The sequence below is a fragment of the Narcine bancroftii genome, chromosome 3 (genome assembly GCF_036971445.1).
Source record: "Narcine bancroftii isolate sNarBan1 chromosome 3, sNarBan1.hap1, whole genome shotgun sequence".
In the NCBI taxonomy this organism is placed as follows: domain Eukaryota; kingdom Metazoa; phylum Chordata; class Chondrichthyes; order Torpediniformes; family Narcinidae; genus Narcine; species Narcine bancroftii.
In genome coordinates this window covers 227,281,665-227,301,510 of record NC_091471.1, presented here as the reverse complement: position 1 = coordinate 227,301,510, position 19,846 = coordinate 227,281,665, and the positions used below count along the sequence as shown (strand labels likewise).

Sequence of the window (19,846 nt, the reverse complement as noted above, 5' to 3'; positions counted from 1 at the left end):
TGCTTCCGCACTTTTCTAGTTTTTGACAAAATGCCCTTGTGCTTCTGCACATTTCTACTTTTTGACCAAATGCCCTTGTGCTTCCGCACATTTCTACTTTTTGACAAAATGCCCTTGTGCTTCCGCACATTTTTATTTTTTGACCAAATGCCCTTGTGCTTCCGCACATTTCTAGTTTTTGACCAAATGCCCTTGTGCTTCCGCACATTTCTAGTTTTTGACCAAATGCCCTTGTGCTTCCGCACATTTCTACTTTTTGACCAAATGCCCTTGTGCTTCCGCACATTTCTAGTTTTTGACCAAATGCCCTTGTGCTTCCGCACATTTCTACTTTTTGACCAAATGCCCTTGTGCTTCCGTACATTTCTACTTTTTGACCAAATGCCCTTGTGCTTCCGCACATTTCTACTTTTTGACCAAATGCCCTTGTGCTTCCACACATTTCTACTTTTTGACCAAATGCCCTTGTGCTTCCGCACATTTCTACTTTTTGACCAAATGCCCTTGTGCTTCCGCACATTTCTACTTTTTGACCAAATGCCCTTGTGCTTCCGCACATTTCTACTTTTTGACCAAATGCCCTTGTGCTTCCGCACATTTCTACTTTTTGACAAATGCCCTTGTGCTTCCGCACATTTCTAGTTTTTGACAAAACACAACAAATGTTGATAGATATAATAAATGCAGAGAGATGCATTTAAAACCTCGATCAGATGATCCTGTCATTGCAAACATGGGAAACAGGTTTACTCATGAAAGGCAGATTTGTTTGCGTGGTTTTTGCCCTGGTCTGCAGATCAACATACAGACATGAATGAAATGACAACTTTACAAACCTTATTCAAGCGAGCAATCTCATGTTCATAGTATTCCTTCTGTCTGACTGTTGAAGAATGGCATTCTTTCAAATGCTTGTTTCGTTCTTCAGCCTCAAGCAATTTTGCATTTAGTGTCTGCTTTTCTTCCTTAAAAAGAGAACAGCCAAAATAACGTAACCAAGCAGATCTGCAGGCAAGTTTCAACCAACTCTAAGTCCCATTTATGGAGTTATAGGAATTGCTACAGTCTTTGGTTGAAATAAAGTTCAAACTTCCATGAGAAGGACTCATCTGATTGTAACCACATGTATTTTGTTTCTCAAGCCACCTACTTCTGATGTTTCAAGTCTGGCTTTCATCAGTAACAAATTCTTATCGAAATCCCTCTGCTTCTGGTCTAGTTCTTCCTCCAGAGCACGCAGGGACTGCTGATACTTGGTGAGCTTTTCCTTCAGCTGCGGAACACAAGAGACACCGAAAGAGCCATTACATATCTATGGAAGGTTCAATAAAGTCAGAATTAACATCACATATAACATAACAATTTACAGCACAGAAACAGGCCATTAGGCCCTTCTAGTCCGCACCGAACCAAACACCCCTCTCTAGTCCCACCTCCCTGCACAATGCCCATAACCCTCCATCTTCCTCTCATCCATATACCTGTCCAACCTTTTCTTAAATAATACAATTGACTCCGCCGCCACTATTTGCACCAATATCAAGGCTGATGATAAACAAAACCAAACGTGTTGATTGACACATATAGCAAATGGTATTTATTGTTTTTAAAGATTTTGCCCCCCCCCCCCCCACTTCCCCTGTAGATCTGCAGCAGCAAACAAACCACATCCCTGACCAAGGCAGTCCTGCGCCAATGGGAGGACAGGGCAGGTGTAATTTTATACATAATTCACTAGGTGGAGCACAAGAACAATCTTGCATTAAATTAAGCCTACTCTGTTCATTCGTTGGGCATCAGACAATTGCACGTGACAAAAGATGCTCAGAAAAAGGATAATAAAACTATTGTTTTTAATTTAATCCAAAAATGTTGCATAATTTATTTTGGATTTATTAATGATATGCTCATTAGCAGATGATTGTGGGTAAAACAACGGGAGTCTTTTAAAAGAGGGTTGGTAAGAATTCATGACCAGTACATTCAGTCAAGGGTAAAAAGTAAAGGTGCCGTGATTAAAGATGACAAAGGATACTGAAGGTCTGATCAGCTAAAAAAAAAAACAACAAAATATCTAGTAGGTATTGGGGGAAGTCTCTTTAACGATCAAAGTCTGTGCAGATGAGGACTTCAGAAGAAATTAGGAGGTGCCCTGAAATAATCTTTGGCAAGTAAGGTCAAGGAGAATCCCAAGATAAGTATATCAGGAGAAAGAGGGTGACCAAAGAAAGAATGGGTCTCCTTAGGTCAATGGGCACAAGGTCCTAAATTAATTCTGGTCACCTGCATCCAGCCAGGGGAAGGACATGAAAGATAATGAGTTTGGGAAGGGGTATGTGGATAATCTGGAGCATGTCAGCATTAAAAAGGTGGTGTTCAACTTGAAACACTATATCTCTGACCATGGGTGTGGCCTGACCCAAGTATTTCCACCATTTTTTTAATATTATGAAGGAGGAGATGTTAGATGTCATTGGACAAATGAGGGTTGATAAATTCCCAAGGCCAGATGAGGCCTATTGCAAATTGCTATGGGAGGCAAGGTAATGGGACTGTGATGGAGATTTTCCCATCAGATGAGATGCCAGCATACTGGATAATGCAGTTTCTTCATTTTAAAAGGGTATTAATGAGATGCCATTTTTTGAGGAAGTAACTAAGAAGATTGATGATGGTGAAGTGGTAAAAATTGTCAAAGTACTGCATGGCAGGCTGGTCCTGAAGGTTAAGGAACATGGGATCCAAAGCAATCTCACTGATTAGCTCCAAAATAGGTTTGGTGATAGGAGCAAAGGCTAGTAGTGGCTAGTAATTGAAACTCTGTGATCAATGGTGTACAACTGGGAATGGTGTGGGGACCCTAGATGCTTGTGATAAATATTAATGAACTGGATGTGAATGTAAGAGGTAGGATTAGTTAAGCTGGTGAATGGCACAGATGTTGGTGTGTGGCACAGACGTTGGTGGGATGGACGTTGGTGGGCGGCATGGATGTTGGTGAGTGGCACGGACATTGGTGGGTAGGTGGCATGGAAATTGATGGTGTTGTAGAGTGTGGAGAAATTTGTCTAAGTCTACAACAAGTTATAGATCAGATAGAAATGTGGGCAGAGTGTTGGGAGATGGAATTTAATCTCAACACCTACAAGTTGATGCATTTTGGGAAAGTCAAACAGAAGTAGGAAAAACATCGAAACATTGAAAAACAGAGGGATCTCAAGGATCAGGTCCATAAATCCCTGAAAGCAGCAACACAAGTGGCTAAGATGTTGAAGAAGGGTTATGGCATAATTGGCTTCATGGGGTTGGACGCGGAATATAAAAGTTGGGAAGTTATATTGCACTTTTGCAAAATGTTGGTTAGACCACACTTTGAGCATTGTGTGCATTTCTGGATGCTACACCGCATGAAGGAATTGGGTGTGCTGGAGCTTGCAGAGGTGATTCACCAGGATATTGCCTAGATTGTAGGATAATAATTGTGAGGAAAGATTGGGTAATTTGGGTTTGTTTGCCCTCAGCAAAGGATGGTAACCCGATAAGGGGATAGATTAAGTAGATAATCAGAATCTTTTTCCCCAAGTAGGTGGAGGGGGTGCAATAAGGGGGTTTAAGGTGAGAGGAAGGGGTTTTGAAGGCTATTTGAGGGAAAAGCACTCACAGAGTGGGTTGATATCTAGCAGTCACTGTCAGTGGAGATGGAGAGGTCAGATTCAATCACAACATTAAAAAAAAACAACTTATAGATGTATAAATCGGCAGTGCATTTAGGATACAGACCAAATGCAGAAATGAGATTCATGCAGATGGGCTAAAAGGTTGACGTGGACAAAGTGGGCCATTTCCATGTTGCATAACTGTGACTCTATTTTGAAGATTAATTTTAAGTGTTCGCATAAGAACACAAAACAAAAAAAACTAGAACTAAAGGTTGATGCAATTTCTTACCTTCTGCTCGTACAGTGCCTTCATATTCCTGAACTCATGGTCCCACTGCTTATTTATCTCCAAAAGCTGTCACAACAATAAATTCAAAATCCAAGTTGAAAAATATATTGCCACTTCAGATGTTCAGATTTCCGATTTATTGTCAGAGTGTATACATGACATCACATACAACCCTGAGATTCTTTATTCCTGCAGGTGTGGCAGAATTCCCACTTATTGGTGTAGTGCATAAAATAAATTGTACCCAGCGTAAACATGTAAACAAAGAACCGTAAACAGATACCGAATGTAAATGAACTGACTGTGCAATACAGAAAGAAAATCAATAAAGTGCACAAGTAAGAGTCCTTAAATGCTTCCCTGATCGAGGACAAACTCAATCAGATACCACCAAATCAGCCATCCTCAACTTTTATTCAACCCCTTGGGGCTCTGTTCAAAGTTTCTGGACCCCCTTCCCTGTGAAGCAGACAAGTTTTGTTTTCCTCCATGAGTCTCTCCTACCGACAACACAAAGAAAAAAAAAATTGTGTTACCCAAGGTGAAAAGAAAATGAGGCTTTTACTTAGATAGGCTGTGCCCCACCCCTCCACACCCTCCTCCCCTCCGCCTGGGTGGGGGGGGGGTGGGGCATCAGGGCCCCCATTGAGAATGGCTGCTCTCGATCCATTTTTATTTCTTCAATTTGCAAACAGCCTCTTCTTCCCTCATCACACCCTTGGTCCAATTTCGGCACCCATGCAAATCCCTTCTAATTCTCATATTTCCTATGCTGATCAAAGCTCATTCACCTGAAGGATCAGATTTATTTCTGTCTGCACAGACCCTGCCTAACCTGCTACGTATTTTCAGGAAGTTTGATTGTTCGAATTATTGCACACTACACCAGAATAAATGTTTGTTCAGCTTTGTTCCAATCAGAAGGGCATAATGTTAATTTATTACACACTGGATGTGACTGAATAAAGCTAGACTTGAACAAACTATTTATTCTTTAGAAGAAAAAGTCAACGTAAACCCTTAGCCATTCAATCCACACAAACCCTCCAATATTCACAACTGGCTGCTTAAACTTGAGCTCGCTTCTCACTCCATATTTTCTAACTAACTTTGTCCATAACTTAAGCTCTTCCTGTCAGAATTCTATGCTCCTCTGTAGCTTCCATTCAAGTTCACTCTTGAAAGTTCCTTTTTCAATACAAGCATTTTAACCAGCCATCCTAGTAAAAACAGTGAAACCCCTGGTATCCAGTACCTACAGGGATTGATTGGCTTGAGACTTACAATGTCTAACCAGTATTAAGAATTAACAATGTAAAAGACAAAAATCCTATACTGTACTTACACTGAACAAACATCACTTGCACGAATATATAAACTTTAAAGTGTTTTACTTTATTTTCAGTCACATTCTTTGAAAACATTTAATTGCCGCTGCATCTGCAGGTTCCTCCCCCTCCATGGAGCCATCCAAAAGACTAACAATAACTTTATAGTTAATTAACATCCCCCCCCACCCCCAACCCAACCTGGGTTTATAGAAAAAGCTTATGACCGGGGTGACTCTTCCTAAGCTGGGATAAGAGAAGTCATCTTAACGGTGAGGGGCATCTGGGTGATGCCATTGCTGTTACACCCAACTGCTGCAACCAAAGCATGACCAATCTTCACCAAAGGTTTATGTGTTACTTCAGAGAACATTTACAATTTTAAATGCACTTATTTTTTACCTGTTATTTTTATTCTTATTTATCTTAATTTTTTTTATTTATTTTCATTGATTTGCTATTTTGGCAGTTGCTTGAAGCTGCTGATGGCTTGAATTCTGGATAGCATTAATTTTTATCCAATTACACAAGTTTCTGTTGAAACATTTTGCATTACAATGAGAGGAAATGACTTGAAGCCTTTATTATGCTTGTGAATGTTATTTTTAGAATCCATATATGCAAATTTGTTTTCAGTAGCAGATACATTAATTCGTACTTAGTAATTTTTCTTGAAAAGAATATAAGCATTCTCAATGAGGGGACTGATACAGGGGTGTGGCGAGAGCTTGCGGCAGTGGGATTAGTGTGGGGACCGACATGGAGCTATGGGGAGAGAGCAGAGCTGTGGGATCAGTGTTGGGACTGATACAGAGCTGTGGGGAGAGAGTGGGGCAGTGGGATCCATGTTGGGATCGCACAGGGCTGTGGGGAGAGAGCGAGGAAGTGGGATCAGCATGGGGACAGCCTGCACCGGCTGCCCCTCCTGTGACGTCCCACACCGGGGGGGGCAGGAGCTGCGAGGTGGGGGGCTGCCAGGCGCTCACCAGCTGATTGTCATCCCTTTAGAAGCCGCTTTCACGCAGCTGCATTCATGTGCCAGGGGGGTACCTCAGTGCTCTGGTGATTATCTCTCCCAGAGGAGAGTTACAAACTTCGCCTCGCAGGCACCTCCAGTGCTTTCAATTGGTCTCCTGACAGCCGCATAGGGGTATAATATGCGGCTTTATATCAGGATATTTTGGCCACCTGAAAGTGCTTTCTGTCTCCTTTTCTACTATACAGTTGTTCAACACCTTAATTCCATGTTACCTCTGCAACTGTAAAATAGCAATGAGGATGTTCAAATCAGATTAGGTAAAACTTATTGTCATGTAATTAAACAGAGATGTAATATTTCATGAAATTGTCTTTAGTCTTCCATAAGTCAGACAAAGCATTCCCCGGCACCCCTTACAATCAGAGAAAGAGATGCAAAAGAGAGCAAACTTAATTTCAATCGTATTTTCAATATTACGATACCTCTCTTCTCTGATTTTCCAAAGTCTTAATCTGCCTTTCAAATACCTCCTTTTCATCTGTGGAAGGGCTTTCTTGGTTTCCGACTTCCATTCCAGTTACATTCTACAAAGGAAAAAAAAACTTTTAATTCTTCCATTTGCCACTGATGCTTTTAGCTTCTACCTTGTCGTCTCCACTGACAAGGATGTCAAATGCTTTTACCGTTCACTGCCCACTTGTGGGCAACTTGGAATAGAAATATTGACATTTAAACTTACTTAATTGAGGGCAAAGTTTTATGTGTGTGTGTATACTCCTTTTTCAATACAAGCATTTTAACCAGCCATCCTAGTATCCGGTACCTACAGGGATTGGTAGATGATGGATAAGTGAATATTCCACTGGCTCGAGACTTACAATAACTGGGTACAATGTGTACACTCACACATACATATATATATACATACATATATATATATATATATATATATATATATACACACACAGACACATACACACATATATATTTACACACATGCACTTATAACATAATATATATATATACACACAGACATACACACATATATATTTACACACATGCACTTATAACATAATATATATATATACACACAGACATACACACATATATATTTACACACATGCACTTATAACATAATATATATATATACACAGACATACACACATATATATTTACACACATGCACTTATAACATAATATATATATATACACACAGACATACACACATATATATTTACACACATGCACTTATAACATAATATATATATATACACACAGACATACACACATATATATTTACACACATGCACTTATAACATAATATATATATATACACACAGACATACACACATATATATTTACACACATGCACTTATAACATAATATATATATATACACACAGACATACACACATATATATTTACACACATGCACTTATAAAATTTTATATATATACATACATACAAAAACACACATATATATACATACACACACACACACACACACACATATGTATATGTTTTCAAGAGAAAAAATGTACTAGAGAATTAAGCTAGGTTTCCATGCTCTTGATTTTCCATTTTATTCATTCAATATTTTACTCAGACATTACCATCAAAGGAAATGAAATAAAGCATTTATTGTGCCTGTGAATGTTATTTGCAGTCCCAGTGTTGCAATATTCAACTTGTTCCCTCCAGCGGGCTCATTAATTCATACTTAGTAAATGTATTTGAAAATAATATAAGCAAACTCGATGTTAAATGATAGAATTGGTTATCGTCCTTCAATTTCAGTTAACACCTTTCTTCTCAAAAAAAAACACTCACACCCTGGGACTTTGCATTCTCTCCACTAACGTAGTGACCTACCTTTCTCCTTCAGGGTCAATCAACACCTTCTCATTTCTATCCTTGTCCCGCAATGCCGTGCTTGAAATCAAAAGGTACCGTCCGGCCACCAACTCTGGGCTGCCCTGCAGTTGTCAGAGCTTATCAGGGGCATTGCCTTGCCATCCTCGCGGACCTCCACTCCCCCAGGGACCAGGCCGATCAGAACTGCGTCGCCGTTCCCTAGACACTGAGAGCGTGGCCTCTTCTCAAAACTTCGCTGTCTTCATTAAGTTGAATAATCTTTTGCTTCGGCCTTTTCGTATTTATGCAATTCCCATCGCCCATTCATGAAATTGTTCCACCTCTTTCCAACACCCCCCAACCCCCCGGAAATTGAAGATCCGAATTCAGGTTCACCCTTCTTAATCAAACACCTCCTCCCGTTCTCCTGCTTAGAAATGAACCAGCGCAGGTGGGCAGGGGGGGCCACACCGCTTTACAATTTGTCACGCCCTGTATACATGTTTTAAAAACCCGGAATCCAATGTTATTTTAAAGTTGCAGACTTCTGTGCATTGATTTCCAGCCCCTTCAGGCCAGGTGCACAAGCAGCAGGAGATTGGTCAAGAAAAGATCTTGCAATGTCAAAGCCACTCTACCTGTTTAAAATGAGCTCTCATTTCCCCCGACTTTATCCGACGCCCTTTCCTTATCAAAGCACAGCTGAAAGGTGCCTCTTCCAGTCCCAATGGCCAAGTATTTAAATCTCTCCTCACTCCCAGCCTCTTAAACGATCCCAGCTCCTTTATTCTATTGAAGGACCACGCCAACTTGCACAAAGAGGCACTTCGACATTTTTCACCGATGACAGCTGATGCGAAATCGCACTGGGCTTCCCATTATGTTGCAAACCTGCATTGTCTCCTGCCGATGACTAAGATACGAAACCAAAAGAATCAAACGACACCTGGAAATGGCAAAGCCTGTAAATCACGCCAGCGGCAGACGAGTGGGGTAGAACTGAGGGGACGAACAAACACAAAGTCCATTCAGCAAAGCCAGTGCGGCCACGGACAAAACCAGCCCCCTTCCTCCGTTCGACATCTCTCACTCCTGATATTTATCAGGCAGGAGGACGATCTGCCCGCTTGATTATTCCTTCGGAAGAGAAAAGGAGGAACCAGGCGTTAACGGGTTCAACTCCAAGGTCGTGTGCCATCCACAGCACTCAGTTTTTAGTCGGGACTGATAACTTCATTAACGATTTGTTTTGTACCTTAAACCATATCGGGTGGGCAGGATGTCCAGGCGGACACTTACGTCGGTGTTCGAATGTACAGCGGAAGATTTGCATTGTTTCAGTGTTTGCTGTTGAATGAAACCATTGCTTTGAACCATGGAGACTGCTTGGATTCAGACGCAGACGTCAGAGTGACTGCCTAACCTTGAACCTCATGTTTCCGTAATTAAAGCCCGTGGCCCCTGTACTTTAACATCAAATAAACATACAATCAGACGAGAAATGTAGTCTGGCTTTAATGTACACGAATGTCTTGCATAAGACAGAATGACTAATGAGTAAACTTGTGGAGTAATGTGGAATTTCCGTTGTTTCGCACCATTTCTGATCATTTTGTTTTTGGTCATTCGAATGATAAACTTCAGCATCCCCCCCCCCCCCCCCCCACCCCAGATTCAGCTGGAAGGAGAGAAGAATCAGACGGGCAAACTAAGTTGAGTTCAGCTGCTGGATCCTTGCGCGTTCGGTCCAATTCTCAACGTGTTAATTTTAAACCTCCGCACCCTGATCAGGCAAACTCTATTAGAGGCTTCAAAATACCATTTTCTCCTCGTCCTGGTACCGCCGTTGATGTTGCATTTCGTTCCAACACTTTGCTTTGATCTACAGATCCCAGTAGATAAGTGATACTGGGGGTGGGGGTGGAAGCACCACTCAGATCAGCTGAAAGAGAATCAGCTTCGTCCCTTCTTCAGAACCAGAGGGGGGTCGGGATTCTCTCAAACGTGTGCGTTTGGACGGATCGCAGCCTTGTCTGAGTCGCCCCTTGCTCTTGAACTGCCAAGCTCCATCATTCAGGTGGCTCGTTCAATCAGATTCTGCACTCAGCGACACGGTTACGACCGCCTTCCGAGTGCAACCATTCAGATCAGGGTTCCCCTTCCCCGCTGCTCGGTGGACGCCGGCGATCCGCACCATGCGCCTCCTCCGCTCTTCAGAGGTACCCACAAGCCGAAAACGAAACGGAAAGCCAGCTGCTTCTCCCCTCTCCGCTCTCCCGCGGGTCAACCGTGACTAAGCTGCGCTTCTCCTGGTCAGAAGCGCTGACAAGACCCTGGTGACCTGAGCTGCCTCTCCCTTCCGACGCGCTCCGGGGGTGGGGGGGGGGGGGGGGGGCTTCTACCCTCGCAATCAGCTTACTTCCATCCAATGCTGCCCAAACACACACCCATATCCCGGTGCCTATCTAAGAGTCTTTGAAATGTCCCAACTGTATTAGCATCTCCCAGTGCTTTCCCGGCTCTCTCTGTTACCTCTATCTGATCTGACTTTCTGATAGCTCAATGGTAGTTGCGGTTCTCAACCTTTTTTTCTTTCTAATCACATATCACTTTAAGTATTCCTTATGCCGTCGGTGCTCTGTGCTTAGTAAAGGGATTGCTTAAAGTGGCATACGGGTGGAAAGAAAAAGTTTGAACGCCACTATTTCAATCGTCCCTCGTTGACTCCTTATGTGCACGGTTTCAGAACTCCAAAGGAAATGGGCCAATGGCAATTTTTTTCAAGCCAAATATTTCAGTAACAATTGGGTCTCGAGCAGTGATTCTCCACCTTCCCTTCCCACTCACATCCCACCTTAAGCAATCCCTTACTCATCACAGAGCACCGATGGCATAGGGATTACTCAAAGTGGGGTGTGAGTGGAAAGAAAAAGGCTGAGAACCACTGGGTCAGAGCTTGTAAACCAGCGGTCGTGAGTTCATTCCTCACTGGGGCCCTCATTTCTGTGAGGGGTGCTGGACAAAGTGGTGACTCTCTGACTTCCTTACAGTAGACAAAGTTGAACAATTTCAGGTATGTTACAATAATGGAACCTTAATCTCCCCTAAACTTTCTTCTACACACTTTGAACAAATGTCCTTTGGTGCTTATTATTGTTGCCAGAGGGGAAAGGAACTGCTGCCTGCCTTATCTAAGCCCCTCATAATCTTATGCATCTCTATTAAGCCACCTCTCATCCTCCATCAGTCCAAAGAGAAAAACCTTTGCCCTGTCAACATTCTCCAATCCAGACTACATCCTGGTAAATCTCCTCGGCAACCTCTCTAAAGTTCCCACCTCCTTCCTCTAAAGAGGAGGCCAGACTAAACAAAAAGATCACTGAGTGGTCTATCGAAAGTTTTATTAAGTGTCAACAGTAACCTGCGGCTCTTGAACTCAATCCCTCATCTAATACAAGCCAGCACACCATACTCACCACACACCATTGTCGCACTTTGAGAAAGCAGCCTCTATCCTCAAGGACCCTCACCACCCTGGCCATGTCCTCTTCACACTGCTACCAACAGGAAGAAGGTGAAAGAGCCTGAAGTTGAACATACAAATGTACAAAAACAGCTTCTTCCCCTCTGCCATCAGAATGGACAATGAGCCACATTCTCCTCTCTTTGCACTAATTTATTTTTTTAATGTAATTTTATAGCAATATTTGTACCTGCAATGCCCTGCAAAACCACAAATGTAATGACACATTCATGAAAATCAATTCTGATTCTGATGCACCTTCTAAATCACCCTATCAACTTATGTGACAACCAGTTCCCACCATACCTCCACATTTAAGAATCCTGCCATTAACCCATGGACTCCACCTTCAAGTTGGACATTCTAAAGGGCATCACTTCACACTTTCCCAGATTGAACTCCATCTATCAAGTTCATGTCAGCTCACAACACATTCATTCCACAATTATACCTTTATCTGTCCAGAATCGATCATTGGTGTCTATGCTTAGAACAATTTATAGTGATTTCTTAACCCCTTAATCAGCTGAAATCTGAGCAACTAGGGAAAACTGCTGTCATAAGGAGAGTGTGCAAACTCCACATGGGCACCATCCAAGGTGAGAAATGAAACCCAGGTGTTTCATTATTCCGAAGGAATAATCAACAGCTCTGCTACTGGACTTCCAAAAAAAGTGCCATTAATTTCTTTCAGGATATTGTTTATCCAAAATAGTTCACTTTCTTTACAACACAGAAAAGAAAAACCCCACAGTATTAACCAGCTGTACCATCAAATTATGCGACAATTGTGGTGAGAAAGTAACAGTGTGTTAGTGTTCTATTTTAAATAAAGTACAAAATATCAAGACGAAATGCCAAGGATGACATTGGGAAAAAAATTAACATGGAAATATAACCAAGGGGGATGATGAATGTCCAATTTTAAAGCAGTTCAACTTAGATTTTTGTCCTCTTGGTGTCAGACTGATGAAAAAACAGCTTGGGTATAAATTGAAATGAGTAAAATAGGAGAAAATAATTCTGAGCATATTTTGTTCAAATGGCATGAAGCATTGTTGAGAGGGCAAATTGATTCACCAATTTTGAAACATATACATAAGGTATGGAATAGAATCCATGGAGAAAGAGGAAGGAAGAATGATCAGTTGGCTAGAATTCCTTTTCCTTTTCCAGTTAATAATGTTTATTTTAACATTTGGTACAATTGTGGAATAAATAGGATAAACGATTGTTTTTTGGGTTCTGTTTTTTTTTACTTTTGACCAATTGAAAGATAAGTATAATAGACCAAATAATACCATTTTTTTCTTATTATCAGCTTAAATCATATTTAAAAAGAAAGTTTGGGACACATTTTAGATGACCCGAACAAAGTCAATTTGAATATTTAATAAGAGATATGTTTATCAAAAGATTTATTACTAATATGTACATAAAATTGCAAGAGACCATGCAGAAAAAGGATTTATTTAAATCTAAATTGAGAGGGAAAAGAGATCTAAATATACAAATTCAAGAAGAAGTAGAGTCAAAATTATATTATGAAAGTGTAACCAACACAATTAATGTCAGATACCAAATGGTACAATTCAATTTTTTTAATCAATTATATTACACTCCACACAAGTTACATGGAATTATTTCTAATTGGTCTGATAAATGTAATAAATTAGTAGGAACTTTCTCACATGCAGTTTGGCAATGTGAAAAAGTCGGAAAATCTTGGGAAGATGTAAGTATTTTACTGGGACAAGTTACGAAGATGTAAGTTTTAAAAGATCCCAAAATATTTTGATAATAGAAAAGAAATGTATAGCTGTAACGTAGAAATTAGACAAAAATGTGGGGTTGAATATATGGCAAACGGAATTTCAAAATTGTATATCATTAAAGAAAATAACGTATAATTTGTGGAATCAACCAGGAAAATTTGATAAGATTTGGAAACCTTATATGGATTTTATAGCTACGAATTCATCTACAGTGTCTGCCACCCCCGCTCCAACTCGCCTTAGTTAATTCAAGGTTCCAGATCACTATGTAAATCTGAAATTTAACTAATCTTTTCTTTTCATTTTTGGGGAGGGAGGGAGGAGAAAATATGTATTAATTTTGTATCATTGTTTTTTTATTATCCTGTATGATACAGATAAATACTACTTGCATTGATGCAAATGAAAAATAAAATTTACCAATAAAAAGTACAATATATTAACCTGTATCATAAGAAAAGTGAATTGTTACACCAGCCGTGCTTCACAGGGCCCCTATGGGCTTCCTGAGAGTCACAGCACTTTTAAATAAAACTCTTGTTTTCTTTTCACCTCACGTAACGTAAACACTTGGTTTTATATTTAGTTGGTCCCAGAGAAGTATGGAAGGAAGCAAGACTTTACTGCCTTATAAGGAAGGAGGCCCATAAACTTTAAGCAGAGTCCCAGGCTGGGTGCGGTGGGGGGGGGGGGGGGGGGGGGGTGGGCGGAGCCGAAAAAATGTTGAGTATGGCTGCTCTGCCCCTCAGAATCTCCTGCGAAATTCTTACTGTGAGGAGCAGATGCTGTAATGGCAATATCTCAGTTTGATTTAAAGTTCAAAGCAGTTGTGTTCGTGTGGTGTGCTGGAATTATAGATACAGCACAGAAAAATATATGGTAAAGTTTCACCTCCCTGTCAGATGGATTCGATTTTTAAAGGCAAGAGGTTTTATGGTATTAGGAGCAGTGCCAGTGTGTACTCATCTTTATTTTACTTCAGGGACATGGTTCATTTGGCTCACCCCATATGTGGGATCAGCTGGGGTGTAACATGCAGATGGAATGGAGCCTTTGCCCTTTTGTACTCATTGATTGACTGCAGGCTGTGTAATGTTTGGTGAGGCACACAACAGCTTGCAGCGTGTGGCACAGGACTGTTGACGGTCACAATCAAGACCAACACAGGCAGCTGAAGCTACGCTGTGCTACAAGGTGCTGGCTCAGGGGCAGATGTGCACTGGCCTGTCAGATTTTTGTGTCGAGATCCAACATCTGGAGGCCATGTGTTTTTGGAAAAAAGCTGAACATTATCACTCGGGGCAATGCTTCTCTGAAACTAAAGGAGCTTTGAATATTTGAGGGGAAGATTCCAGTTCTTTTGAATTGCAACCTGGAACAGGTCTTTGGGATGGAATAGGCATCCTGCCTCCATCTTCACTCATTGTGAACTTAACTGATTTCTCCCTCAGACCTCTCTAATGCTCCTGGGTTTCCTCCAAAGAACAATTGGAGGAGGTTGTGAAGAAACAGGAAGCAGTTACATTTCCAACCATGGACCCAGCTCTTTGAAATGTGCTACCGCCAAACGTGACATGCCAAGGCATGAGCTATGATAGCTGCCTTCACGTTTCTTTACAGTACCCTACATTCTTTTCCTATTGCAGATGGCAGCTAAGGGAGTGGCAAGAGAAAGAGCACAGAAGATAACATCCTCTTCAGGTGACCTTTAATCTGCCCAATCCAGCTTCGGTTCTCAAATGTTTGCCACTTGGCAGGTAGGAGCCTACAGGCTCATACTGCACGGTAACACGCTCATCCAGCCCACAAGCCCATCTTACCCAAATACATCAACAGACATCCCTCGATCATTTGAACGGTGGGAGGAAATCGGAGTACCCAGGGAAAACCCATGTAGTCACGGGAAGAACGTACAAACTCCACACAGACAGACCCAGATTTGATCCTGGGTCACTACCATTGCAAGACATTTCCTCTTACATAAACCCCCCCCCCCCAACAAAGCCCACCAAAACTCATCAAACCACTGTATCACGCACTATCTCCGAAATTGTCACTTCCGGTCACCTCCCTGGCATGGCCTCCAACCTTATTGTTTCCCAACCCCAATCCACCCATTTCTACCTCCTACCCAGTTGTCCTGGGACATTTCACATGTCCTCCATCACTTCAACAGCTTCCCGTTCCCTGAATCTGATTGGTTCATATTTGTCATGGACATCCAATCCCTATACACCTCCATCTCCCATGGTGAAGGCCTCAAAGCCCTTAATTTCTTTCTGGGAAAAAGACCCAACCAGTCCCCCTCACCTACCGCCCTCCTCTGGCTGTATTACTTGACCTTACCCTCAATAATTTTGACACAGGTGTGGCCAATCCTTTAATTTTTAATTTAGACATACAGCAAGGCAACAGGCCATTTCAGCCCATAAGTCTATACCATCTAATTAACCTACACCCCCAGTATGGACTCATGGGCTGAAATGGCCTGTTACCCTGCTGTATGCCTAAATTTAAAAATGAAAATGTTGGCCACCCCTGTTTTGATTCATCCCACTTCTCCAGGTTAAAGAGGAAGCCATGGGAACTCACATGGGCCCCAGCTATGCCTGCCTTTTTGTTGGTTATGTGAAGCAAGCTATGCTACAAGCCTACACATGCAAGGCCCCTCAACCCTTCCTCCACTACATCGATGATGACTTTGGTGCTACCTTATGTACCTATGAGCTTGATAACATGATCCACTTTGCTGCCAACTTCCACCCTAACCTCAAATTCACTTGGTCCATCTCCAGAAACACTCTCCCTTTCCTCAATCTCTGTCCCCATCTCAAGTGACAAACTCTTGACAGACATCTTCTATAAACCCACCAACTCCCGCAGCTACTTCAGCCACAACTCTTCCCATCCTGTCCCCTGCAAGGATTCCATTTCATTCTCTCAATTCCTCCGCCTGTGTTGCATCTTCCCCCAGGAGGAGGATTTCCATGCCAGATCATCAGAGATGTCCTCCTTCTTTCCCTCTACCACCATCAAAACATCATTCATCTACATATCCTCCATTATCCACACATCTGCCCTGCCCCCCCATCCCAATGAGTAACAAGGACAGGGTTGCTCTTGTCATCACCTACCACTCCACCAGCCTCTGCATTCAAAACATCCTCCTCTGACATTTCCGCCACCTTCTGCGTGATCCCACTCTCATATTCCCCTCTCCACCTGTCACAGGGACCGCTCCCTCCGTGACTCCCTTGTCCACTCCTCCCTCCCTACCAATTGTACCCTTGGCACCTACCCCTGTGACCGCAGGAGATGCTCCACTTGGGCCCAAACCTCCTCCTTCACAACCAAATGGGGCGCCAAAAAGTCCTTCCAAGTGAAGCAACATTTCACTTGTGAATGTGGAAGGGTTCATCTATTGCATCCGGTGCACCCGCTGTCTCCTCTACATTGGCGAGACTGGGAAATTACTTTGTTGAGCACCTCGGCTCTGTCCGCTGCAATAGTATGGCCACCCATTCCAACACCCCATCCCATTTCCTTGCTGACACTTCTGTCCATGGTCTCATGCACTGCCAGTCTGAGACACCTGCAAATTGCAGGAACAACACCTCATCTTCCAACTGAGCACCCTCTAACTGAACTGGATATCATTAATATCGGCTTCTTTGGCTTTCATTATAACCCACCCCTTCTTCCCCTATCACTTTCCTCCAGCTCTGTCTCTCCCCTTCCCTGTCTCCTTCCTCACAAATGTGATAAATTCTTACCTCGTCCTTTATCATATCCAATGAACACTTTTTGTTGTTCCGGATTCCTCCCCCATCCAGCATTGTCTGAATTCTGAGATTTTGAGATTTCCTGCTTCTGCCTCATTCTGCTTGTTCCTTGAAGAAGGACTCAGACCCGAAATGTCGCCAATATATCTTTGCTTCCTATGGATGCTGAAAAGACCGGCTGAGTTCCTCCAGCATTTCCATGGGGTTTTTGGTAATATTTTATTTATCATTTCAAATAAATATAACAATGAACAAACATACCAAATACAAAATGTCAAAAGAACTCCTACCTCCACCCCCTTTCCCCTCTAAGTCCTATTAAACAGAGAAAGAACAAAGAGAAAGGAACACAATAAAAATCATCCCACTCTCAGTGCATACAATAAAACATATGGAGACACAATAATACCAATGTTAAAATATTTACAGAAGTCTACTGACTAGCCAGTAGCAACCGCAACCCTATATTGATGTTTGTACCTTACTGAGATTGTATGCGACCTTTTCAAGTGGGATGCAGCTATCATCTCCGAAGATCACCTGCCCATGAGTAGATGGGAGTCAGATTTCCATGTTACAGCTATGTATTTCTTGGCCAAACATAAAGCAATATTTGTGAATTTAATTTGAGAATTGGTTAGAAGTCAGAGCTCTGGGTCTACAGGGAAGGTGACTCCCTTGATCTTGGTTAGGGTGCCAGAGGTCATACTGGAATGGCCTCAACTTAGTGTTTTTTTTCCACACTGTAATAGCGTGACCTTAACCTTGCTGCCCTTGATCCTCTTTGACAGAGATGCTTTGATCAACTATTATCTCCCTCGCCTAAGCTACAGTAAATATCAGCCATCTGTGGCTACCTTTGGCATCTCCTACGGACTTTGCACGGATGCCAAGCCCATCTAGGAACTCGAGAGAAATCTCCACAGGCTGAGCATGATGGGATTACTCCTACAGCAACAGCACTGGGCTGGCGTGAGTGCAGAAAACTGATCGGTGTGGCTACAGTGAAGCAAACGAATGTCCGACGTTACCAGTTTCAAAATACCTGATTGTTTTGCCATCTGAGTAATTACAGATAATTCACATCTTTTTTTTTTCCTGGGTGTCAAACGCCAGATGTTGGAAGAGAACCTCCTGAAGATGACTGGACTCAGCCATGTAGTTGGAGAAGTGGGTGGAGAAACAGAAGGAGTAGAAGGCCAGATGGTGGCTGTGGTAGGCTTCAGTGGCATTCTTTGCGGTCACAAATTCCTTCAATGGCTGTGCGTTACAGAGTGGAAGTGCAGGAAGCATTTGAGGCGAGATGAGGGCAAATCCGATGTCTTGTTGTGCCGCTGAACCCAGTTACCTTTATCCTGCTTCTGCTTCTTCCTGGACCTGTGGGAAGTTTTTTCCCATTTCTGATTGAATGCAGTACTCCTGGTAAATTTGTGGGGGTGGTGGGGGGGGGGGGTGGTGGGGAGAAGCACTGAGTTCAGGAGGATATCCTGAGCTGAGAGGCTCAAAATGTAATGTAATTGATTTGTTGGCCTTATGGCTGCCATGGATGGGTATTAAGTACAGTTCAATTAATTTAAAAGGTGTCACGCTGTGAATAGTAAAGGCATGCAGTTCAAATTTCAGATTTATGGAGTAGTACCGAGGAGAGAGGTAGTACCGAGGAGAGAGGTAGGTGAATTGAGGGTGCGCCTTCCCCTTTGTAACTCAATGCAGCTAGATCTGATTCCTCAATCAAGTGTCTGAGAAGGAGAAAACTGGAGCTTTTCAGTCCAAGTCTGTCCACTGACCTCATTGGTCTGTCATACAACTTTGAGATTCCTTTTTCCTGCAGGCACAGCAGAATTACCACTAAATGGTAGAGCAAAAAAAACTGTACCCAGCATAAACATGCAGGCACGTAACGGCACAATCAAGGGCTTTTGCCCCTACACGGTGTGGTGATACGACCACCAGCCTACTGCAGGGGGCGATCTCGATACCTGTAGGAAAACTGCCTAAGGGCTGACTCCACCTGGCCAGCTGTCAATCAACCAACCAAATGTAGACCTGAGCTGGCCCCTCCAGAGCCAGTCACACGGGAGCCACCGAAGCACGAACTAGTGTTCAGACTTTTACCTGAATAAAGCCCGTTTTCGAGTTTTGTGCTTGCTTGGTGTTGCCTCAGCACACCACACACGGGCAGTCTAAAAAGGAATGTGCAGGAATTTTGAGTCAATTCCTGCCCTGCTATTTATCCAGCAGGACACCCTACAATTTTTTGGAGGAAGCCTGCAGTGTTAATCTTACCGGAAAAATTCATTGATGGTCGTACATTCGACTGCACGTCCAACCACCGGGACTGTTGCACTCGGTTACATGCAGTCTAAAAAGGTGCCCAGTGTGAACAACCACACAGACAGTAATTATGTTCATTTTTTTCTGCTATTTTCCTGACATTGCAGTCTAAAAACCATAAATAAAGTGCACAAGTAAGAGTCCTTAAATCAGTCACTGATTGAGTTTGTCGCCAAGGAGTCTGAAGATGGAGGGGTTGTTTTATAGATCATTTTATATCAGATGAGTGTGTGAATAAACTCAATATCTAATTCATTTTATTAAATGTTTAAATATATTTACTCTCTTTGTACTTCTGGCAACAGAATCCACAGGCAGCATGAG

General features: G+C 42.4%; 1 protein-coding gene across 12 annotated transcripts in view; it reads right to left on the bottom strand.

Annotated features, from left to right (window-relative positions):
- The window catches only part of LOC138758194 (TNFAIP3-interacting protein 1-like), a 101,381-nt gene that overhangs the window by 31,249 nt on the left and 50,286 nt on the right, over positions 1–19,846 (bottom strand). For 6 of the 12 annotated variants that reach the window (XM_069926781.1, XM_069926782.1, XM_069926779.1 and 3 more), the window contains 4 exons: positions 6,738–6,839; positions 3,949–4,014; positions 1,151–1,273; positions 837–965 (listed from right to left, as the gene is read on the bottom strand). In XM_069926781.1, coding sequence (XP_069782882.1) covers positions 837–965; positions 1,151–1,273; positions 3,949–4,014; positions 6,738–6,839 — 420 coding nt within the window. The other 6 variants (XM_069926790.1, XM_069926786.1, XM_069926783.1 and 3 more) reach the window with 6 other exon arrangements.